Genomic DNA, 25,074 nt, shown 5'->3' with positions numbered 1-25,074 from the left:
TTGGGGCTACTTTGCTTTTTATGTCAAATTTTAAATGTTTTTCAACATAGTACTGGAAGTTCTAGCTAGAACAGGCAAGAAAAAGAAATTAAAAGGCATCCAAATTAGAAGGGAAAACTAAAACTCAACTATTTGCAGGTGACATGATATTATATATAGTATACCCTAAAGACTCTGCCAAAACACTTAATTTGGTAAAGTTGCAAGACACAAAATCAATGTACAGAAATGGTTTCTGTACACTAATAGCGAACTATCAGAAGAAAACAATCCCATTTACAACTGTATCAAAAAGAATAAAATATCGAAGAATAAATTTGACCAAGGAGGTAAAAGACTAAAAACTACCAGAGATTGGTGAAAGAAACTGAGGATGACACAAATAAATGGAAAGATACCCTATGTGTTCATGGACTGGAAGAATTAATGTTATTAAAATGTCCATACTACCCAAAGCATTCTACAGATTTAATACAATTCCTATCAAAATTCCAATGGCACTTTTAACAGAAATAGAACAATTCTAAAATTTATATGGAACCACAAAAGACCCTGAATACCCAAAACAATCTTGAGAAAGAACAAAAAAGCTGGAGACATCATGTTCGCTGATTTCAAACTATATTTACAAATCTATAATTATCAAAAGAGCGTGGTATTGGCATAAAAACAGACGCATCTATCAATGGAATAGATAACCCAGAAGTAAACTCACACATATTTGACCAGTCAATATACGGCAGAGGAGCCAAGAATATACAATCAAGAATAGTCTCTTCAATAAATCGTGTTGGGAAAACTGGACCACTATTTTACACCATGCACAAAAATTAACTCAAAATGGATTAGTGACTTGAATTTAAGAACTGAAACCATAGAACTCCTAGAAGACAGGCAGCAAGCTCCTTGACATCTGTCAATGCTTTTTGGATTTGAAACCAAAAGCAAAGGCTGCAAAAGTAAAACTGAACAAGTGGGACTGCATCAAACTTAAAAGCTTCCACACAGTAAAGGAAACCATTAATAATATGAAAAGGCATCCTATTGAATGGGAAAAAATACTTGCAAATCATTTATCTGATAAAGGGTTAATATCTAAAAAATATAAAGAACTCATACAACTTAATAGCAAAAGACAATCATTAAAAAACGGGCAGAAGATCTGAATAGACATTTTTCCAGAGAGTACATACGGATGTCCAACAGGTACATGAAAAGACGCTCAACATCACTTAATCATCAGGGAAGTGCAAATCAAAACCAAAGTGAGACACCACCTCACACCTGTTAGAGTGGCTGTTATTAAAAAGACGACAAGTATTGGCAGGGATGTGAAGAAAAGAGAACCCTCAGGCACGGTTGGTGGGAATGTAAATTGGTGCAGCCAATATGGAAAAGAGTATAGAGATAACTCATTAAAAATAGATCATAAGACCTAGCGATTTCACTCCTGGGTATTTATCTGAAGAAAACAAAAACACTAATTGGAAAAGATTTATGTTCACTGTATCATTATTTAAAATAGCCAAGACAGAAACAACCTAAGTCCATCGACAGATAAATGCATAAAGAAAGAATATTCCACACAATGGAATATTAAGCCATAAAAAAATGAAATCTTGCTATCTGTGATAATATGGATAGACCTTGAGGGCATTATACTAAGTGAAATAAGTCAGAAATACAAATAGCATATGATCTCACCACTTTGTGAAGTCTTTAAAAAACAACAAACCAAGCTCATAGATACAAAGAATAGATTTGTGGTTGCCAGAGGTGGGGGGGTGGTTAAAATGGTGAAGAGTCAAAAGGTATATATTTCTAGTTATGAATAAATCATAGGGATGTCATGTACAGCATGGCGACAATAGTTACTACTGTATTGGATATTTGAAAGTTGCTAAGAATAGATCTTAAAAGTTCTCATCACAAGAAAAATTCTATAACTGATATGTTAACTACTAGTGATTTACTGTGGTGTTCACGATATATTTTTAAACGTTATATAACAATGCTTTCTGTTGTCAATTTTTTTTTTCTTTTAGTTAAGTAATCCATTTTAGATGCCCTAAAGAAGTTTATATGACCTTCAAAAAGTAAGCAATGCAACAATTTAAATCTCTTCTTGGAAAGGAAATGCTTTTCGCTAATGAGTTAAGAACAAAGCAAATTACAAAAGTGCTAGGATTTCCACAAGGAAATACATTTATTTTTTTCTTTAGAATTGGGCTCAAAACTGCAACAAAAATATTTACAATTAAAATAAATTAAGATGTGATTATTAACTAGGTTAGAATTATGTTGGAATATATTAGCCTATGAGTTTAATAAAAACTAAGATTTTGATTTAGATTCGGTATCATCCTTCATATATTTGGGTAGCAATGCAATTGTCTGGTGTATAGAATGGTTACAGATTACACCAAGGAACAACTGACACCCCTTCACAGTATACCATCTTGCCCCAGACACTGATGGCTGAGCAGACTAGCCTCCTTCCCAGGAATCACTGGAATGTTTCAACAATAACCAGGACTTGGAGATTATTTCAGGGCTGGCAGAATTCTAGAAATCAGCCAACATATCTTTTCATATTAACCCACCAGGAAGGAAGTAGTTGATTCCTTCATTTCATTTTATATGCTAATACTGAAATAATATGTTGTAGAAAGCTTCAGGTTTTCCTAAAATAATAAAACAATCTGAAAAACATATGTATATGTTTTAGATCATCTAAAAGTACTTATAAAAGCTATTACTAGTCCAAACTATACCAGCAAAACTTAGCCTAAAGGAATATCTGATTAAATCCACTGTTTAGAGATAGTGTCAAGGATAAATCAAGTTATTAGTAATGAGATATTATTATTAAAGCTTATTTGGTAGCTTGCAGTAAGTAAATCAGAATATATTTGCATTTTGAAAGTTTCTGATATAAGAGGTTGTAGGCTTAGCAGAAAACTACAGCGGGACCTGGGATCAAACCCTGTCTCTAAGACTCACTAGTCTATAGCTTTAGGTATGTTTAAACACTAAGGCTTAGTTTGGGGTTCTACAAAATGGGAATTAAAACATCTACATCACAGATTGTGAGAATTCAGAATGTTAGTTCAGAGTCTGACACAGTAGGCACTTAATAAATGGTGACTATTAGTATTTCTTCCAGCTTGTAATTGACAGCAAGAATCTTGTCCTTTCTTTGTGCCTTGACGGCATGGAATCTTATTTAGCCAGAATTCAGATTCACAGATGTGGGCTCTAGATATCACAAACCTCACCTTAAAAGACACTCCAGAGTCATATTCGACATAGTATGAAAAGCTACTGAAGGGAGAGGTGTCTGCTTGCCAGCAGCAAAGATGCTTTTGGGACTATTAATCTCCTTTCAGAGGGTATAAGTCCTAGTGGCTTCTCAGTTGTTCTTAAGAATATAAGGATAAGGTCATTAAAGCCAGTGTAATTCAGATCCCTGGTCTAAAGTTGCTCAAGGTTCTAAGAGGAATAAGTAATGGCGGGGGCGGGGAGGCAGGGTGGGTGGTGACAGATATATTAATATCATGATAGTGGTAACGGTTTCGCAGGTATATACATATATTGAAGTTTATCAAACTTTTAAAAAGAGCTCAATAAAGCTGTTTTTTAAAAAGTTTACTTAAACCTTTCGTGGTAAGATTTCCTTCTGTTCCTTGACTGGATCCCTTTCTATGATCTCAGTTCAGGGTCAGAGGAGGAAGGATTAATAATCCAGGTCACATCCCAAGGAAGGCCTGCAAGTCTGAGCGGTACATATAGAAAGCAGAGGCCTAAGGCTTCATCTTCTATTGTTGCTCCTTTTGGCACAGAAAACTGGCTAGGGTTATAGGGTTTGAGCTGAAATGACCCCAGAAAGGGCAGCATCTACAGAAATGGTTGGGAAAGGCGACTTTGGAAGAGAAATTAAAAGCAAAAACTGCTCTGCCAAAGTCACCTGCAAAATAGCAAATTTAAATACCAAATTCGTTGTTTTGTTTTGTTTTTTAATGCCTATAGTACCTGGTCTTCCTAGGTGGTCTCCCATCTAACTAGACCCGACCTTCCTTAGTTTCCGAGATCAGATGAGATCGGGCATGTTCAGGGTGGCATGGCCGTAGATCCAAACTCGCTTTTTAGGAAATGTTCATTTAAAAGACAGGCTGATTGCATTGAGGAGCTCTTGCGTCTTGGTCCATGTCCACGACTGAGAGGCCTAGTAGATCCTGCGAGTTGTGTAGTCCAGAACCATGCTGGCGGCACCAAGCAGGGCAGGATCCACCAAATCCGAAACCACCACATCCACATCCTGAACTGAAGACAAGGCTTGCTGGCGGATGACGTCTTTGACAATGTGGATGTAGTGACTGGCTAGGACTCCAGAGAGGATCACAAGGGAAGGGTTCATAGTGTGGAGGATGTTCACAACCCCAAGACCCAAAGCCGTTCCGGCTAGAGGAAAACAGAAAACATTTTATGAAGAGAGCCACACCAAAAACGCCCAAGAGGAAAGTGGAAAAGAGCCAGCAGCCAGGAATAGTTAGTATATTCATATTATGCAATGGGAAGCAGTACTTTTAAAGCTGTTCATGATTTATTCTTAATATGAGAAAATGAACATGGGATACTTTGAAATGAAAAAACCTGAGTATAAATTTGTATATACCATACTAAATGATCTCAACTACATATGACCTCAACTATGTAGAAAAATAAGCTGGAAGGAAATGCTAATAGTTGATATCTCTGAACAGTAAAACTTAAAGTGACACTTTTTTTTTACTCTCCTATTTCTCTAAATTTCCTATAAAATGAACAAGTAGTTTCTTCATAGTTATAAAATTAAACAACAAAAAAAAAACTCTGCATAAATAAGGTGATACTGCTAAATACCTTGAAAGCAATTTCCTTTTCTCTCTCAGTAAGTTGGAAAAATACTTCTGAACAGCCACTCCAGAGGGCTGGTCCTGAGAGGAGTTGCGTATTTGAGGGAGCCCGGGACAGCCTGAAGGCCCGCCTCCTGCACTAGAGCTGCCAGGAGCCGACACTCACCTGTTCTCAAGATGCTCTGGGCCTTTGCATTGCCAAGTTTTGCAGCTTGGATGAGATGGAGTGCACCCACGGCCTCGTCTTTTGGCACTGACATCCCTTCTACCAAGAGTAGGTCTTCTGTTTGAGCAGAGGTAAGAGGAAGCGGTCATTAATGAGCTGTGGCAGCCCTGTTAGGCGGCCACGGTTACAACTGCTGGTGGGCAGTGGGCCCCAAATGGGAAGACTATCTTCTTTTCACATTTGCAAAGCTTTTTATCATTCATGAACATCCATATACATTCTCCAGAGACCTTTGCTGCCCTCTTGCTGCCTGGTTATACATCACTCAGGACACCCCTAAATGGAATATCCTCAACTCTGACCAGAGTCTCCTACACACCCGATTCCCTCACTTCTCACTTCCATATGAAGCAGGGTCCTTGAAGTGTTTTTGCTTCCAAATTATCAGACTTCTCTGTCTACATTCATCTTCCTTATCCAACCCAAATGCCATGTGGCATTACTTGCCAGTGCCCCACATTCTATGGCAGGAAGGTGCATCACCTAAGGAAGAAACACGGACCTGCGTTCAGTTGCCAGTTCTGACATCACTAGCTCCTTCGCTCCTTCGTTCCCTCCCTTTGGGCCCTCTGCTTGGGCTTTGTACTCATCTCTTCCCCCTCTTTAGGGGCCTTACTGTAGGGAGCACCCTTTCTCTACTGCATTCTCAACTTCTGCTTCCATTCTCACTGTTTCCTTCCCACTGGCACATCTCACAAATCCCATGTCCTCAAAGCACTTCTTCCCTCTTACTCCGTGTAGTTAGGCTTCTGCCCCCACTATTTGGCTAAACTTCTTTAAGATGTGCATTTGCCCCACCCCCCAAGGAGGCGGGGAATCTTACTCTTTGTACAGACAGACATAAACAGATAATCAACATATCTGTGGTATTAAAGTTTCATGGGGTTAAATGATTAGGAAAAAAACATCTAAACAGGTTCCTTGTGGGGGGTTGTGATAAAAAACGAGGCTGAAGAATAAACACTTTTCAGGGCTTCAAATGATGTCCTCATGGCTAAAGCCACTGAACTTTTCTGATTTTCTCTTACTCATAAGCAGCACTTGACATGACTGACTATAACCTCACTGAAACACTCCCTTTTTGGCTTCTGTGGCTTTACCCTTTCCTGGTTTTCTGCCCTGCCCTCAAATGCTGATGTTTTGCTGGATTCCATTTTTGACTCTTGCCCCATTCTCATTCACAGGTTTAACTACCCTTTAATGCTGACGATTCACAAATCCTTAACCTCATCTCCCCTGAGCATCAGACCCCTATAGTCAGCTGCTTCCTATGCATTTCCACCTGGATGTCCCATTGGCACCCAGCCATTACCTGCTGCCAAAACCTGTTCCTCCTCTTATAGTCCCAACCTCAACCTGTCCATCTGGAAAACAAAGTCACCCTAGAACTGTCCCACTTAAAGCCATTCTCCATTCAACTACTACCCAACCCCAGAAAACAAAAAGTTATAGTTTAGTGAAGAATCTAAAAATTTTCAGTGGCTTCTCCATTAGCTGCTGGTGGTCTTGGCTTACCTCTTGCTACACTTGTACTTCCTGGCCCAATACGCACCAATACCACTGTTCTCCATGCTTGAAAGCATTCCCTTGCTTATCTAAATTTGTCTCACTGATTCTGTTTACCCTCTGACTCTCAACACCCCCAGAGGGAATGCTGGTGTCCTTATATGCACCTACATTCCTTGGCTGTCATTCTCATTGGACCTGACACACCATATTACATTAAATGACTCCCTCATGCATTAGACTAGAAACCACCCTCATTTTTATAACATGTCCAGAAACAGCTTTAATTCAAAATAGACCTTTCAGAGTTAAAAACTGTATGTTCATCTATTTAATTCGTCATTAAAAGTGTCGTAAGTTCCCACGCTGTGCTAGGGGCTGAGAAAACAAAAATAGAAGAACTCTTCCCTGCTATCCTGGAGTTCAAGGGCCCTGCCCATCTCTGCCACCGGAGAGGAAGCATGTTAGTGTGGGTCAGGACCAAGAAGACTCTGGAGCTTCAGTATGAGAGAGCCTACTTTTCCTCTAGGAGGTGAAAAGGTTAAAAGTTCTGGCTTTAGTGTTCAGCTCTCTTTGGAATATCTACTTTAAAGTAGTTGTCTACCATTTGGCTATTTAATTCCTCAGGAAAAGAAACCAACCATCATGCAGCTTTTTTGCTTCCCTTTGCAAGGCCATTCCAGAGGCATAGGCTTCAATACACCCATGGCTTCCACAGGAACAGTCAGGCCCGTCCAGAGAGACAACAAGGTGGCCAAGTTCTGCCGCACAGAAGGAGCTTCCATGGATCAGTTCATGCTGATGGATGATTCCCCCGCCAATTCCTATAATGAGAGACAACAACCACTGGGATGACTCTTCACTTGAAACAGAAACTGATACTGCAACGCCTCAGCTGTTGAGCAAAGCTTTGGAATGTGACGTTATATATAATGCCACTTTCCTAGATAGCTGAAACTTACTAAGTCCCAAAACGTTACTTGGAATCATTTTGGGTGGAAATCATTTTAGCAGATCTTCTGATACCTTGTTTCGCATGAGCTTGGCTCACTTATGATTTTGGCCATAGCTGTAGCAGACAGTTCTGTGCAAGCTTAGACCCACCCTGTGATGACAGATACCTCCTCAAGAACACACTGCCCACTGTTCTCGCCAAGGCCTTCTCCAACACTAAAGTGAGAGCTCTGTCAGCCATGCAAGCACAGCATTCAGAGGCAACCCTCAACCGGGGCACGACAGGAGCCAACAGATCCAAGTAGACAATTCTGGGTGGTATTCTGCAGGCTTCCTGGGAGGTTCTGGTAGATTTCAGCCCCCACTGCCTCAAGGCAACTTCGATAATGTGTCCCCTACTGGCTCTCCTCCTGCTCAGTTCCATTCCTCCCACTCAGTCACTCCTGCTTCTCAGGAATGCCTCCAGAATAAAATACCCACAACTAAATCTTGTCTCGGGCTCTGCTTTTGGGGGTAATTTTTCTAAGGTATCATACACCACCTGCTTTCTTAAACAGAGAATATGAAATATGATTTTTCCTCTTTTTAATGCCATGTCTAAAACTATGATTCAGTAATTATGATTATCAATGATTGTTTTGTTAAGGAGTTTAGGAGTTACTAAGGAAAAAAGGGCTTTCTGCCTTAGAAGGCTCTGCTTTTTAGAGCTGTCCTGCCATCTATTACTTCTTGTGGCAGCTACTCCTCAACCTCTATCCCTGTATCTTGCAGCTTATTAACCGCCTTGAGATAGGAAATGATAGCCAAGGTTGTTAAAATTGTGTCTGAGATTAAGGGAAGTAAGTACATGAGCTGAAGTGCATATGCTTCAAGGGAAGGTAGTATAAGGTAAAGTTTGGAACTCTGGAAACTAACCAAAAGTTTGTAACAACCAGGGGAATGCTTAATATAAAAAAAACAAAAACAAAAACCCTAAATGTTAGAGAGCTTTGTGGCTTTTTCTGGACCTATCATCCCCTCCCCTCACAAACTGGCAGTGGCCTTGCATAGCCCACATTCCCAGTACAGATGTCAGTACTGGAGGGAGCTGAATGAACCTTATTCTCAAAAAACTGTGGTGGTTGGTTCTGACCTGCTTGGTGGATTCTGGAGGACCAGCTCAAAGGGCCTGCCTTTGAACTGAACCTACCTCAGAACTCTCCCAGGGCTCAGGGGGTTACCCAGGGGGTATTTGTCAAAAACAATTTAAAGGCAAAATGTGTTTATTATTCTTTGCTTAGGGTAATGGATAACAGTTGGGGCAAACAACATACTAATCAAAAAGATGTGGAGGAAAAGCTAGGGAATGAGAAGCTTTGGGGAATAAGGGCTTTGAATAGCTCTGACAAGTTCCTGAGAATTTAGAAGGCTACATGCATGCTCAGGGCCGAGCACAGGCTCAGAAAAGACCTGGGCAGACCCTCAGTGACCTGTGTGGCTCATCTTCAAGCACTACTGAAGTAGGCTAAAGCAGAGTTGTAAACTGGCTGAGGGTAACAGGTGTGCCCCAGCACAAACTCTAGTTCCTGAAACAACCTTCTCTTATTCCTCTTACCTGTGCCTGTAATCAGTGTCACAAAGTTTTCCAAGCCCTTTCCTTGGCCAAATTTCCTTTCCGCCATGGCGGCACAGTTGCCATCATTGTCTACCCACACGGGGAGATGCAAAGTGTCAGATAGGGGCGTCCTGAGGTCCACAGAGTTCCATTCTTGAATCAGTTTGGTTGAATGCAGCACAATTCCTTCCCGAGGATTTACACGGCCACCTGTGGAAATACCTGAGCTCCACCACAAACACAAGGAAAGATAATCCTAATTAGCAACCTTAGAGAAGTGTGTCAACTTTCTGGGCTTGGAGCACAAATTAATTCACCCAAGATCTTTTAAGACAAACATTACCAAGGCCTGCAAGGAAATGTCAAGCAATTCTGAGCTAAATCTGTAGATTCCCAGATTTATAGACCACTAACACTTCTCCCAAAATGCATGTTGGTGTCCTGGAAAGACCCCTGGCTTGGGACCAACAGACAGGACCTAGAGTCATCTATATACAGGAGAGCGACCTGATGTTCAGTCATGCATTAGAACTCAGTTAATTTTGTACATACAATGAACATTTCTTGGATATATAATTCACAATCTTACCTACTCCCAAAATTCTGCAGTTCAGTTTTACAGCTTCTGCTGCAGCTTCTACACACATCTGTAGGATTAAATTAATCCTTTCTTCATAGGTTTTAGGATTGAACTGAGTATACTTCTTAACTATTTCACCCTAAAAGAGAAATAAACGAAATCTGTCTCAATAGTCTTAGCTAAGGAGCATACACAGTGAATCTTTTGACCTTTTTCATGATAAATCAGACATTGCCTAGGACAGTACTACAGATTTAGATGACTGCTTCAGAAGGGAGCCACCGTGGCTTAGGCCAGCCTTAGGATATACCCAAGTAATTTCCTGGGAAGCCATCTGGACATATGGCTGTTGAAGCAATGACAACTCCAGAGCCAACCAGATGGGCCCCTCTCTTAAGCATAAGGTGAATACTGGCTAATCTGAATCTTCATTAAAAGGTCATATTTTACTTTCAGGTTGATGGAATTTCCTTGCTTAAATACTGAGGCAACTAAATAATTATCCTAAGTAGTTAAACTTTAATCAGTTCAATTTTGAAAGAGCTGATGTTTCAAAAATACTTAGCACTCCACATACAGGACATTTTTCAAGTCTTTATATTTTACAGTAAAGTTTTATAATTTTCTTTATATAGATCACATAGTTTTCTGGTTTACATTATTCTTCGAAGTTGTTCTACATAGGATCTTTTTCTATTGTTATTAATGGGTTTTTATTCTTTTACAGGTGTTAAAGCCATTACTAAATGATTGCCATTAAAAATAAACCTAAAGTAAAAAAAAATAAATCTAAAGCTGTGTTTCTCAACCTTCACTGTGCATCAGAATCATGCAGGCAGCTTTGAACAAATATTGATGCCTGGCTGGACCCCCAGAGATTCAGATTTAATTAGTCTGGGGTAGGAGCCCAGGTAGCTGTATATTTTTTAAAGCTTCCAGGAATATTATTGTGCAATCAGAGTTGACAAACACATAAGGAAAAATTCAAATCTTTGTCCACAATTTCATATAAGTAGAAAGTTATTGATATTTATATATTTATCATACTATCTAGCAATTTTACTCAGTTGTCTTACTAATTCTGTAAGGCTGCTGGTTTATTCACATTGCCTATAAATAATAGTTTTTTTTATCTATCCTGTCCACAGTCTCTATTTTTTGTTTGTCCTGTGCTTTATTCCCTTCATAACTTCCAGAATTATATTTAATAATGTTATAGAAAACATCCTTTTCCTCTTGATTTTAATAGAATTTCACCATTACAAAGGGTGTTGGCCATTGATATGCAATATATCATCTTTATGTTGAGAAAATACTCTATTAATACTTTTCTGGTAGGTTTATTCTTTGTTAAGTCATTAGAGATCATTTTATCATGGACAGTTTCGCGTTTTTATGAAGGTGTTCTTCACCTCTGTCAACACTGTGGTAATGGTTTAATTAAGGGACTGAAGGAGTGCTGTACTCTACACAAAATCATATTCTCGAAGAGATGCATTCCCCTCACCATTTGCAGACATCCTCCCTGGGTAGTAAGTAATCAGCATACTCCATACTCCAAGCTGTTACCAAGCCCAGAATTTAAGGTCTCCTGGGTAGCAAAAGCCCTTTCTGGTGCCTAAGGGGTCTCCCACTGTCCACTCAGCTCTACTAACTTGGATTCCCTGAGTTTACTTTGAAATGTTAATGATTAGTAAAACAGTGAGACAAATGTTATAATGGATCCAAAAGTCAATATTTTGGGCAAATGATTACAAGCTCTCATGTATGTTTCTAGTCCTATCTTCCAACCACACTTTAAAAAAGTCAATTACTCATATGAGTAATTTTCAAGCCTTAATAAAGTTAAAACCTTAGGAGTTCTTTTACCTTCATGCCGACTATTGCAACTCGCAGGTTCGTGCCGCCGAGATCAACAGCCAGGGCACTCAGAGTTTCGAGAATATGGTCAATATCTTGAGAGATATTCTCCTTCACGGGAGGAAAGCAGAATTTCTTTTGTAGTGGCTCTTGAAGATCAATAGATTTGAGAAACTTCAAAATCCTTGGAACAGCATTTCCGTCCCCATATATCTTTGAACTGCAATATCCAAAACATCAATTAAATTAAATGCTTCTCTCATACATGTTAAATGATGTTGAGGACATGGTATTAATGGAATCTGAGACTTGAGGAAATAGTTTGTGCTTCTGCTTTTTAAAATAACATCTGGATCTCTTCAGCAACCCAGTAACTAAGTAGCTTCATATTACTAATACGATGTCTAATTCCACTGTTGACTGAAATACAATTATTTCCAGCCTGAGATACCATTAAAAAAATGCCTATATCATCAAAGAAAAAGTATCTTTGTTAAGCCAATTTCAGAATATAATATAGTCTGAGACAATGAATTTTTTTTTTTTTTAATTCTTATTTTTTAGCTCTACATTCGCCAGGGGGAAAGTTATTTTTAGGAAAAAAATTCAAATACAGAAAAATCTCATGAATTCGAAATAGAAAGGAGAGCAGTCTGAATTAAAATGCTGAACTAGACTATTTTTAAAGAAAATCAGTTACATTATTTTCTAATACTTATGTAAATTCAAAGTAGGCTAAAGAAGTATTTCCTAGCAGAAGTACTTTGCCAATTAACTGAAACAAACGAAAACATTATTCTTCAAAACGCTTAGTAGAGTAATAGGGGGTATATTAGTAAGCCCTGTCTTACTAGCAGCTAGGGACCCCTAGGGATGGAGAATGAGAGCTCTGTTAGGATCATTAAACAGTGATCACAGCTTAAAAAATGGTGCCCAAGGCAGCTCCCCTTTGAAATCTTTTTTTAAACAGACAGTATCTACTCACCAAGGGTACTGTTTACCAAACTGAAGGTGCAGTGCTTGCAATATTTTGTCTTGTGTATCAGCATCCCGGACATGAAGGACATTCTCTCCTGGTAAATCCAGTGACACAGTAAAAGGATTCCAAATTGGGAATACCCAAAGAAGAAAGAAATTAGCAGTGTGTCATGCTCATAATTAGCCCTGAAACCCAGAGGACTTCATGTAAGTTGTCTTCTTTTAGAGAGATATCAGCTTTTCTACTTTATACCTTTTAAAGCACTCTCGGCAAGATATCAAATACTTAAGGGCATTAGGGTCCTTTATTCCCAAAGAGAATAAATCAAGTTTTTGTATGTTTATTAAAATAAGGTGGATTAATCTAGTACCCACTTGTCACTCATCTAGTCATTTAGCATATCCACTCTTTCAATCTGCTCTGCCTTCTACTCAGCCAGTTGTTTGATCAGCTGGTCAGGCCAGCTTGGTCAGTTAGCCAATTATCTAGTCAGCCGTTCAGGCAGTCATTTTCTCTCCATATATTTTCTGACCGATATGAAGGAGTAAATACAGTGAACTTGCTGTGTTTTTCAATAGACTTAGCTAAGAAAAGGAGAAGAGCAGAAGAGGGTGGCTGGAGAGAAGTGTGGGGTCAAGGAAGGTGTGAGTGGTCTTCTATTGTTTTTACGATATGAGAGGCCAGGGAATGTTTAAATGATGAGGAAGCTAAAGATACATGGAAGAAAGAGGATGACTGATAGGTCCCCGAGAAAGGCAGGAGGGGTGATTTAGAACATAGAGGGCTAAACAGTAAACAAGCAAGAAGACCCCATTCCTCACACCCTCCAATGAAAAAAAGGAAAGGATGGATGGGCATGTTTACATAAGTGTGGAGGGAGAAAGTACAGAGATTGCTTTTAACAGAAGACCACATTGCCAAATCCGGTGTTCAATTCTCAACAGCATTCAACAACCCCTCCTGGAAATACTTTTCTGGGAGTTAATGATATTACACTCCTCTGACCTCACTAGCAGGTCTTTTTCAGTTTTCCTTGATGAGCCTTCTTCTCCTCACCAGAATTCTAAATATTGCAGAGCTCCAGAGGTTGGTCCTGCGCTCCATTCTCTTTCCTACTTACATGTTCCTCCTGGGTAATCTCATTTAGTCCCTTGGTTTTAAATACCATCTCTGGCAGAGTGTACCATTATCCTCAATATACTTTCTCTGGACTAGTAACAGAAATCTTAGCCATGGCATCTGTTTACCCAGCTAGAGTATATCTTCAGCTTCCCTTGCAGCTAGACGTGGCCATGTGACTACATTCTGAAAGGATGTATGAAGAAATATTTGTAACTTCAAGCCATTAGAGAACTCAATTCCACCCTCTCCCAAATCTGGTCTCCCTCAGTGTCCCCCATGTCGAGAAAGAGTATCTCCAATGCTTAATTCAAAAATCTAAGAGTTATTATTGATTCCTTTCTTCCTTCCACTACTCGCATCCAAGCATAGGCAAGTACTATAACAAACCCCAAATCTAAATTTTCTCCATCTCTAATACTACCTCATAGTCTAAGACACTATCATCTCTCATATGAACTGAAATAACCTCTTAACTGGTCTCCCGGCTTCCACTCCTGCCCCACCACATTCCATTCTCCATAGAGCAGCCAGAGTGATCTTTCCAAAATGCAAGTCATACTGTGCTACCCTCTCTCTTAAATGGCTTCCCATCATACTTAGAAAAAATCCAAATTATGTACCCTGGCTTCGGTCTGCCTCCTTCTCTAACATCATCTTGTGTCGCTCTTCCTCTTCCCTACTACTCTACAGCTACACTGACCCTTCTGTTTCTCAACTATATCAAGCTTGTTCCTATCGTAGGGTCTTCACAATGGCTTTTCCCTCTGCCTCTCCCTGATCCTCACAAGATTCCTTGTCATTCAGATCTCAGCCAGCTTAATTGTATCTCCTAAGAAGCCTTCCCTTATCCAATCTAATGTAGCCCATCACATTAACTTGTATCATAATCTGCACAGCACGCAGAAATATATATATATATTTTTGGTCTATCCTCTCCCCTCCCACTAGAATGGAAGTTATACGAGAGCTCAGACCTTTTTAGACTAGTTTACAGCTGAATCCCAGTGCCTAGCACATAGTAGGCACTTATTAATATTTCTTAGTGAATGAATTAATGAACTTGAAAGAATTTTCATTTAATGACTTCTAATTTGTCTTTGAAGTAGGGAACAAAGTAATACTTTGGGAATGAAAGGGGAAGAAGGTCTAAAAATAACAGAAAGTTACAGTGGCATTTATGAAGAGTAAGAGAAAGAGCACAGCTGGAACTAACCTTGATTCTAGTCCAGTTCTTTTTCTATTAACCACATACATTTTTTCCATTAGCTATAGAAATATATTTGCATGTAAACAGCATTAGAACTTGGACTAATGTTACTAATAGGATAAGCTCAGTAAGCAAATTCATTAATAATAATCCTACTTAATTAGTTATTAAGGGAGCATCTTACTTAGACTTGCCATGCTCTAACATACTGACTAAAGGGACACTATAGGCCCAGAAAATGAAAGACTAGCATTCATATACCAATAACACATTCTCTCTTAAACAGCCATCAAAGACCACAAATAACTAAGAAACTCTTAGCTCTCACTTATATTACAAAGACAATACAATTATAAGTAGAGCCCTAAAAAAATTTGGTAATCACTGTGTGCTATTTATGGATTTCATGCTACAACTGGTAATTAACCTCATTCACCCACTTGTTGATAAAAATGTATGCGGGCACTGACACATGCACACTTTGTAATAATTCATACATATGTATTAAGCCTAGTCAGTTGAAATATAAGCAAAGATAAATAAATACCTGTTTCTCTTCCAATCTGACGTGTTCCTAGGTTGATCACAGGTGTTCCAAAAGCTCCAACCTCTCGTACCCCACAGCTGCTGTTCCCAATCATACAACCAGCATGGGCAACCAACTGTATAAACTGGTCAAATGGGACATGTTTAACTGCACGAAAATTAGGGTGATGTTCAATGCCCTTCTTCCGCATCACTCGAACCATCTCTTTGCTCCCTGTGAAAATGAAAAGAACCAATTGTTACATGTTTTATGAGATAAAGAAACAATTTTCATTGGCAAGTATAACCCACTTAAAGAATTCTCCCCATAAAAACTCATAACAGTTATTAGGGAAATAGTAATTTTAATTACTGATCTTTTCATAAGTGATGAATATCTAAAATGGCTGGTCAGCTCTCAGCTTCGAACTCATCTAGAAACTTTAAATGGCAGCAGCTAGAACTTTTCAAACAGCACTGAGCAAAGCAAATACCTTTTCTTTTATTCATGCTCCAGCAGAAGTTTTTACCTTGAACAATTAAGAGGCTAGAGACAGGCCAACAATCTCTATCCCTTAAGACAGCAGTTCCTAAATGGAAAAGTGTCAGGTTCCAGACACCAAGCTGATCAGACATGCTCACATTTATCATACTAACAACAAGGATAGCACTCCAACTTACATGGACTAAGCTCCAAGAAAGTACAGAGATTCTGATACTGTAGCTAATATCTTATTTTAAATACATGATTTTAAAAGATGTTACAGGTATATGAGGGGGAGGCAATATTTAATGCCTCTGCTTGCCTCTCTACTTGCCTTTTTCTAGCTGCCCGGGGAGGCAAAGTTGCTAATCTGGTTGGTTAGACAGCAGAAGAGCAACCACACTACCATTCACCAGTAGGCAGGAGTCACAGATTTAACAGAAGCTGGGCATGCGGTATTCTCTCTTAACCTTCTCCATGTGGTGAGGTGGGTGATAGGCTCGGGGTCTAACTCCTTAGCACAGGCCTGGCCACTTCTTCCCTGCTAGAGCATGCCAGTCATTGCCTATAATTACTAGTACATGAAATGCCAGAAGGTGCTACTATTCCAAGATTTGGATTTGGCTCAGTTGAAGTTTTTTCTTTGGCTTTAAGCCTCCACCACAGGTATCAATCCTGTTTTCCAGAGAGTTCTACATTAGGGAACTGGGCGCTAAGCCATAATAAGAAAGTGATGCCCTGATTCTCATTTCCCTCTGTTCTTTGTGAATATTTTATCAAAAACCCTGTGCAGAGGAGAGGTTAGTGGTAGGCATGATTTAGGTAGGCATTCCTGGGACCCTTTACTTTCAGAAGGGAAAAATATCTCTAATATAAATTATATACAATCAGGAAAGTACATTACAAACAGAATATCATTGACAATGAATATCAAACGAGGGATATATAATTACATTGCAAATATTCAAAAATTTAAAGAATTAGAAAATAATATTAAGATTTTTGAAATATCGATAAGTTACCTGGACAGAACCTGTGTTGTGGGTTCTTAATTTTTTTTCAACTAATACCCTACTTTGTTTCCCCTAATAGTCAAGATTACTAAAGGACACTAAGGATTACTTCAGAGTAAGATGATGACACCTTGACACTGCAGAGAAGGGATCCTGCCTCTTTTACCAAAAAATGCCTAAGAGCTCATCAATGAGTGGTGTCAGCTAATAATAGTCAGTGTTTGAAAATTCCTCAGTGTTTGGCCCTGCTCTGGCATTTCTCGTTTATATCTCATATCCCCATTAACATGGCTAAGGTGTCACCAGCAACAAAGCCTGTAGTATCATCCACTAGTAGGTGATCAACCAGGCCAGGCTTGAGGATCGACTGGTTGGGGACTCCAGATCTAAATTGTTTAAGCTCAAGATTACTTTAAGGTATAGCTAACATCAATAGGAGAACAAGAAATAACAATAATGGCTATTTTACTGTGGTTAGTTGGGATCACTACTTTCCTAAAGACACTTTCAAATTCTGAGGTTTATGTCTCTTAGCTACTGCAGTTTCTCATTGGTGAAAAATGGAGATTTAAACATGAACCTAGAGTGAAGATTAGAGAGATCTTTTTTTAGTATTTATTTCTTTCCCATTAAGGGTCTACTAGACTTGACAAAAACATCACAAACTCTCCAAACTACTGGAAAATTGGTGATCCTTTAAAAACTGGAATGCATTTCAGAACAGAGTGGCCTTCAATGTAAAATAAGCTAGATAGAAAAAAAATTAAAATAAAATGAGCAAGATAGGGCAGTCAAAGATGACATAATAGAAACAAAACTGGAAAGGAAGGTGGCATACTTTCATTTTCAAGTTCAATTACCTGCATCAATATTTGGAAACAGAACTAGGGTCCGCTTGTTAAATGAGATAAGTGCATCCAATGTTAACTCAAACATTTTAATGGAATGCTTAATGTCAGTGGTCACAGGGTGCTGTAGTGCAACAATGTAATCTTTAGATTTTACATCATCACCTGTTTAAAAAAAAGTCAAACCACATTGCTTCATTAGTTAAGAATCTTAAAGGAGAAAGAAGTGAATTCTAAAAAGCAAACCCCAAAGTCTGCTCTTAAAAATTCCAAAGAAGAAAGCTTCTCACATTCTAAGCAGGGCATCCAAATTAGGTTCAAATGATAAGAACTTATAAACAACAAGTCCAAGGATTCAGCTAACTTAATATTTTACAAAGGTACTTGCTACCACAAACAAAACATGTAACTTTAAATAAGAGAAACCAGAATTCATTGTTTTAAAATCCAAAATATTTCAAAGCATTAGAAAAATGTGAATTTCCCCAATTTCTAGCTAGTGTTTCTTCTGAATTATCAGCAATATTAATGAATAATATGTTACAAATCAGGGCATTTAGAGCTTGAATGAGTATTAAATATATTTCATATAATATATAATATATATTTCCTATAATATATAAAATATATGAGCCTCCCCATACCATCACCCACCAGATTCAACAAATGGCAAGTGTTTCAAACTCTGTTCAAAAGACTAGAAAGGCTTCACTTATTCCCGGGCTAGAATACTCAGGACCGTTCCGTAGCAAAACTTTGAAGTATAAATGGTTCCAATGGACAGTGCTATGCCAAATAACACAACACATTTATCAACAGGACTTACATTAAATTTCCATAAAAATGAAAATGAGCTCCGCTCACTTATTTTTAATAAAATATATTTCTTTGTGATATTAATTTTAATGATCAACTTTATCATGAACTATAAGTTTATCATTAATTTCCAAATTCACAGTGGTAAATTTTTGATTTAATGGTAACAATTTTTACTAAGAATCTTCAGTAGTATTTGATTTGAAAGACTATAGGCTCCAAATTTTTATTTTAAAAAATTATTGGCCCCATATTATGTTCTAAAGTAGAGGATGGAAGGATATAATTATCAAAATTTTGTACAAAGTAGAAAAAAGACCTAAAGGCTTAAAAGAATCTATCAAAAACAGAAGTCTAGAAGAATCAGATGAACATATTAAGGTCATTAGATATAGATCAGGGCCACTAGAAACTATTGGGAGAGAAGTAGCAATAAAACAAGTGTCTTCACTCTAAGGCAGCAGTCCCCAACCTTTCTGGCACTAGGGACCGGTGCTCCTATGACAATCTAATGCCTGATGATCTGAAGTGGAGCTGAGGAGGTGATGCTAGCGCTGGGGAGTGGCTGCAAATACAGATGAAGCTTTGCTCTCTTGCCTGCCGCTCACTTCCTGCAGTGCGACCCAGTTCCTAATAGGCCTGGAATCTGTGGCCAGGGGTTTGAGGACCCCTGCTGTAAAGGACATGGAAATATTACGTATATGCTGCAATCTGACCACAGGTACAAGTTGGTCCTGCTATAATGCATGTTTCTATAGGGTGAATTAGCTCATCTGTGACTGGTAAGTAGAGGAATGATGTCAGCTTTTAATGTAGTACTTGAGTTACTCATACATGATTCCCTCTGATTTCCTCTTACATACAAAGAACCTTAATGTACATGTATGTAACAGACTGTGGAGAAATACAGTACTTGGCACAAGGCCCCTTCGCCCCACATTGTTGCTCTGGGTTTAGTGTGCCCAGGTACTCTGTCTTGAGAACATTTTTAGAGCAAGTCTCTCTGATCTTTGTACTTTTTTTTTATTTTTGGTGGCAATTTTTCTTTGAGAGTGAGAATGTGATGGAGCTTCTGCAATCCTATGCAGAGGGTTATTCTACACAACTTGTAGAATTGCTACAACTGATTGCTAAGGGGCAAGTGGAAGTGAAGAGGAAAATTTCAGCCGTTTACTCCAAGAGAGCTTTCCAGTTCTCATTTATCTTCTCCTTTAAGTGTGATTAAGAAACATCTGCACTATATAATAGAAAATAACCATATAATGCAGAATGCAACAGGACTGCACTTTGTAACTTAAGGCTCTATATGGTGCCATTTAAGCAGTCTCTTTATAAGAGAAGGATGGCAAAAGGGCAAAAATTAGATGTCTTTTTTTAAAAAAGTGAAAAAGAAAACAGGACAATGAGCTGAAGCTACCCATCCCTGGCAATAATACATTTCGTGCAAAGCTTGCACCTGCTTCTTGCTGTGCAATTCCTGACATTATCACTCTCTCCAGAACTCAGCAGTTTCAGCCCTTCCACGCAACCCTTTCCAGTTAGGTACCATCATTTTGTTTTGTGTTGTAAGGTTCTATATTTACTGTGGTGTTTCTTTCATTATTAGGAATTCAACATGTCTTTTTAATTTTGCTAATATTTTATTGGGACCTTTATTTTTTAATGTTCTGGTTATAAAGTTGCATGTTCTGAGTGGCCTAACACTATTTCTCCTATAAGCAGAGTGATGACATCAGAAGTTGCAGACTGAGAAGCAGGTATAGGCTTTGCACAAAATATTATTGCCTGTGGTAAGTGGCTTGGGCTCATTGTCTTGTCCTCCTCCTTGTGGTTTAAAAAAAATCTAGTTTTTGCTACTTTGTTATTCTTATTTTCATAAAGAAACTGCTTAAATGGTTCCGAATAGAACCTTAAACTCTACAAGTACAATCTTGCTGCATTCTGCTTTATAAGGGTTCTTTTCTATTCATTACAAGTTCTTAAAAAATACAAAGTTTTTCAGAATAGAGCTAACAGTATAATCAGAACAGAATGGAAGAATGTTTACTTAGAAGTATACAAAAAGGAGAGACTAAAGAGATAGTTTGTTCCGCTAGCATTATCTACATAGGTTCCCTGATAACTACAAATCTAAGAATAAGACACACATAGAATGGACTAACTTTTATATAGGAATGCCCCATTCCTTAACTGTTCTAACGTGATCTGATTTAAAATATACACAATCACTTTGATTACACAATCACCAAATCAATTTACTGTTCATTAACTTCATTATTCAATAGATCTACTTCTTTGAAAAGGAGAGTCCTAAATACCTAAATAAATGATTACTCCTGATTTGTCCCCTAGATAGTATTCTCACTATAAATTAACCAAATGAAATTTTGTTTGTAAACCTATTTTCTTTGCCTCTCATTAGCGAAAGGTAATTTCCAGGAAGCTGGATCATTCAACACTGAAGGTTTCAGACCTTAAGGTTTACAGAGATAATAAACTCTAATGGCACAACTATGACTTTTGTTTTTCAATCATCATCATCATAATCCTTTTCAGTAAGTATTTATGCCTTACTGCTTTCAACATTCATCTCATCTGAGCATTCCAACAATCATGTAAGGAAGGCATTAAAATTAAAAAGAAGAAATTTTTCATTGTACTAGAAAACAAAATAAAGGAAAACAAACATAAACACACATAATTCTACTAACCAGAAATATTATAAATGACTTGGTGTACATGCTTCCTTAACCTTCCATTATATTACTGTTTTCATGAAAATGGCATATTATAAATTTTGTAGCTTTTCTTCCTTTTTGCTATGTCAGGATCTATCGCTGTAACTATTCACCCATAACATTATATTTAATGGATTAAAAGCATTCCGTTGTATAAATTTAACATTAAAAATTCAATCCATTAAGTCTATTTTATAGAAAAGGTGAGTCTCAGAGAGGTGAAGTCATAACATAGGGCAAAATCTATGAACTAAAATCTTAGCCTTCTGATTGCTAATGGAATATTCTTTCACAAGTTTCTTAGAGGACTGAAACATACCCAATCAACACTGACAAACACAAAACCATTAGGCTGAATAGTCTGATGCGTACCTAACCACATCCGAATGACGCTCATGTAGTCTTTGTTCTTGGCAGAGAGAAGTTTGTCATAGGAAGGGCAGCCTGCCAAAAGGATGCGATCATGGTCCTCACACATGGAGATCAAGTGCTGCTCTGCACTTCGGGTGCAGCACACATGATAATGAGCCAGTTTTGTTATGGCGTGTCTGATAGAGTCATCAATGGTCCCACTGACTTCCCCACCTTCAATGTGAAGGATTCGGATGTTCATCAAGGCAGCAGATGTAGCCAGAGCTAAGGCATCAAACCTGTCTCCGTGAACAATCATGATATCAGGCTTCAGACGATTGAGGACATCTGGTAGCTTCACTAAGGCTAGGCCTACTGACTCCACCATGGCTGCTTCATCTTCCCCTCTAACAATCGTGTGCAGCCTGGTATTAATGTCAAAGTCATCTTGTTCAATCATGCGGTATGTGTTTCTAAAGCAGGAGAGAAATAAAAGATTTGAAATAAGCATGTTTATAAATACTGGGCCAAAAAGCATGAGAAAAGCAATCTAACATCAACTCTGAATGGAGAAATATTTTATAAAATTTCCCTGTTAAATAAGCTGAAGTATAACTTACAAAAATTAAAAGCCCTGACCATAAATGTATAGAATGCTTGATTAATTTTTCTACCTGTATACCTTCTAGCCACCACCCAGATAAAGACAGAACACATCCAGCGTCTTAGAAGTCTCACTTGTGCCCCTCTTAGTAAGTATGTAGAGGGAGAAACATCTGAGGGAGAATTTTTTTTATTAGGAAGAAAAGATCAAATTTTACAGTGGTCACGACTTTTTATTTATAAATTTATAAAAAATATGCTACTTAATAGAAAAAAATGTTACTTTAAAGCAAAGCTCATTTAAAAATAGTAGGTAACTAGGACACCTGACATGTCACTATAATATAAATGTCTGAATGATGGAAATTATCACCTGAATTCCTTGTATGGTACCATTAATGCAGCATAATTCTGATTGGGGTGAAAATGTAGGTTTTACAGCATTAAATTAGCTGTGAAATGCAGCTTCAAGCCTGTTTCATGCTTCAATACATTTTTTTAAATATTATAATACATTTATTTAAAAACTGGAAAATACAGAAAATTATCATCCATAACCTATCACTCAGCAATATCAGTGTTATTTTTTCTTTCTAGCCATTTTATGTACAGTATTTTAACATGGCTGAGAACACATTACACAATTTTGTAATCTACTTAACATTTTCTCTGATCATGAACAATTCTTTACATATATCATTTTATATCATATGGATATCCTAGTAGTCATTTTGTAGATTCCGTTGGATTTTCCTACACAAGCTATGATGTTGCCTGTAAATAATGACAATTTTTGTGCCTTTTATATACCTTGCTTTATTGTATTGGCTATTAATGTCAGTGCAAACTGAAGACAGTGATGAAAGCAACTATCAAGCTGTGAAAACACATGAAGGAAATTAAACGCATGTTACTAAGTGAAAGAAGCCAATCTGAAGAGGCCATATGCTGTATGACTTCAACTTTATGACATTCTGGTAAAGGCAAATCTGCGGAGACAGTAAAAAGATCAGTGGTTGCTTGGGTTTGGGAGAAAGGATGAATAGCATATTTTTAGGATAGTGAAATGACTGTTTGATACTATAACAATGGATACATGTCATTATACACTATTCTCCTGTAGGAAATGTCATTTTTGTCTTGTTGCTTTCAAGATTTTTTGTTTTCAGCAGTTTGACTATACTATGTCTGCATGTAGTTTTCTTTGTATTTATCTACAGAGCTTTCTGGATCTGTATATTGAAATTGTTTGCCAAATTTGGAAAACTGGCCAGCTTTCTTTTAAGATTTTTCTGCCCCATTTTTCCCCCTCTTTCTGAGATACCAGTTTAATATATATTACATTGCTTTTGACATTGTTCTAGAAGTCACTGAGGGTCTGCTCTTAATTTTACTAATTTTTTCATTCTGTCCACTGGATAGTTCTTATTGATCTGTCTTAAAAGTTCACTGACCCTCTCTTCCCTACAGCATCTACATCAGGTGAATTTTTTATTGCATGCATCGTACCTTTCAGTTCTAGACTTATTTGGTTCTTTTTATAGTTTCCATTTCTCTGTTAAGACAGCTGCTCATTGAAATAGTCCTTGTCTTGTCTGCTAATTCCAATATCGAAGCCACCTCTGGGTGTTTCCATTGACTTTTCCTCTTGATGTTAGGTCAAATTTTCCTATTTCTTCAAATATCTAGTAATTTGTGATTGTATACTGAACATTGTAGAGATTCTGGGTTCTATTATCTTCCTCTTAAGACTACTGATTTTTGATAGAGCAGGCAATTAAATTATCAACTGAGCACCTTGAGGAAGTTCAGTTTAACACTTTATTAGGGTTCACTTGTTTCAGTTAAAAAGCAAATGGAATGGTTTTACTCCTAAGGTGTAGCCCTTCTGGGATTTCAATGAAAATCCTGAGAAGTGTCCTCTAACTTGGTAGGACTCAGACTCTCAACTGTCTCCCCTGAGGTGGACAGCAGATAAAACAACTCCAGTTGTTTTCTGCTGGGTTTCCTGGGGTCCCCCATGCATGTGCAGTTCGGTGGTCAACGAAGAATTTGAGAAGAGTCTCTGTACAGACTCTGGGGCTTCCCTGTGGCTCCTTCATTTCACAATTTCTTCCCTCAATTTCCAGATGCTATAGAAGCTCAAGTTCCATTTTCTGGCACTTCGACCTAAACAACGGTGGCTTTCTGCTTGAGTCCCAGCCAACTTACACCTTGTGTACTGGGGGATACTCTAGGAGGAAGAGCTGTTTAAACAGGGATCTCACCTTCTATAGTTCTCTTCTATGGAGGATCAAATCCTCTCCAGCTTCTGCTGCTGGTCACTATCCAGTGCCTTCAAGTAATTTTTAAAAATATTCTGTCCGGAGTTTACAAGCATTAGCTGTGGGAAAGTTAGTTAGATACGAGCTGCTCTGTCATTACTAAAACCTCAACTTTTTCTAAAAAACTATTTTATAAATTTCTTGAGTTGAATATTTAGTTCAGTTACTCCTTATTTTTCTGCCATATAATGAAAGCACTTAAGACTATAAATTTATTTCTAATTAAAAGTTTTCTCTTATCATTTTATTTCCTTTATTATTTTCCTATTTTTATTATTTATCATTTGTCTTACCCACCAGAACGTAAGTTCTATGAAAGCAGGGACTTTCTTTGTCTTATTTGCTACCTGATACAGTCTAGAAGCTTAATAAGTATTTGTCGAATTTGCAAGATTGTTTTACACATGTAGCCATGCTGAGTTACATAACTTTAATTATTAAAAAGAGAA

General features: G+C 37.9%; 2 protein-coding genes across 6 annotated transcripts in view; one reads left to right on the top strand and one right to left on the bottom strand.

The window, feature by feature from the left end:
* Positions 1-10,543, top strand: part of CLTA (clathrin light chain A) — a 33,513-nt gene extending 22,970 nt beyond the window's left edge. The window contains exons 5-6 of the transcript XR_005651498.1: positions 4,932-5,192; positions 7,255-10,543. The gene's annotated coding sequence lies outside the window, so the exon portion shown is untranslated. The remainder of the gene's footprint in view (positions 1-4,931; positions 5,193-7,254) is intronic.
* Positions 2,297-25,074, bottom strand: part of GNE (glucosamine (UDP-N-acetyl)-2-epimerase/N-acetylmannosamine kinase) — a 31,357-nt gene continuing 8,579 nt past the window's right edge. For 4 of the 5 annotated variants that reach the window (XM_039856821.1, XM_039856829.1, XM_039856812.1 and 1 more), the window contains 10 exons: positions 21,720-22,171; positions 17,806-17,958; positions 15,471-15,683; positions 12,601-12,688; positions 11,625-11,835; positions 9,765-9,894; positions 9,176-9,397; positions 7,269-7,451; positions 5,062-5,178; positions 4,143-4,461 (listed from right to left, as the gene is read on the bottom strand). In XM_039856821.1, coding sequence (XP_039712755.1) covers positions 4,226-4,461; positions 5,062-5,178; positions 7,269-7,451; positions 9,176-9,397; positions 9,765-9,894; positions 11,625-11,835; positions 12,601-12,688; positions 15,471-15,683; positions 17,806-17,958; positions 21,720-22,171 — 2,005 coding nt within the window. In that variant the 3' untranslated portion in view covers positions 4,143-4,225. Of the gene's footprint in view, positions 4,462-5,061; positions 5,179-7,268; positions 7,452-9,175; positions 9,398-9,764; positions 9,895-11,624; positions 11,836-12,600; positions 12,689-15,470; positions 15,684-17,805; positions 17,959-21,719; positions 22,172-25,074 lie in introns of all 5 variants that reach the window. The other variant, XM_039856797.1, reaches the window with a different exon arrangement.

The sequence above is a fragment of the Pteropus medius genome, unplaced genomic scaffold, assembly GCF_902729225.1.
Source record: "Pteropus medius unplaced genomic scaffold, Ma_sr-lr_union100, whole genome shotgun sequence".
Taxonomy (NCBI): domain Eukaryota; kingdom Metazoa; phylum Chordata; class Mammalia; order Chiroptera; family Pteropodidae; genus Pteropus; species Pteropus medius.
This window is presented reverse-complemented; position numbering and strand designations above follow the sequence as displayed.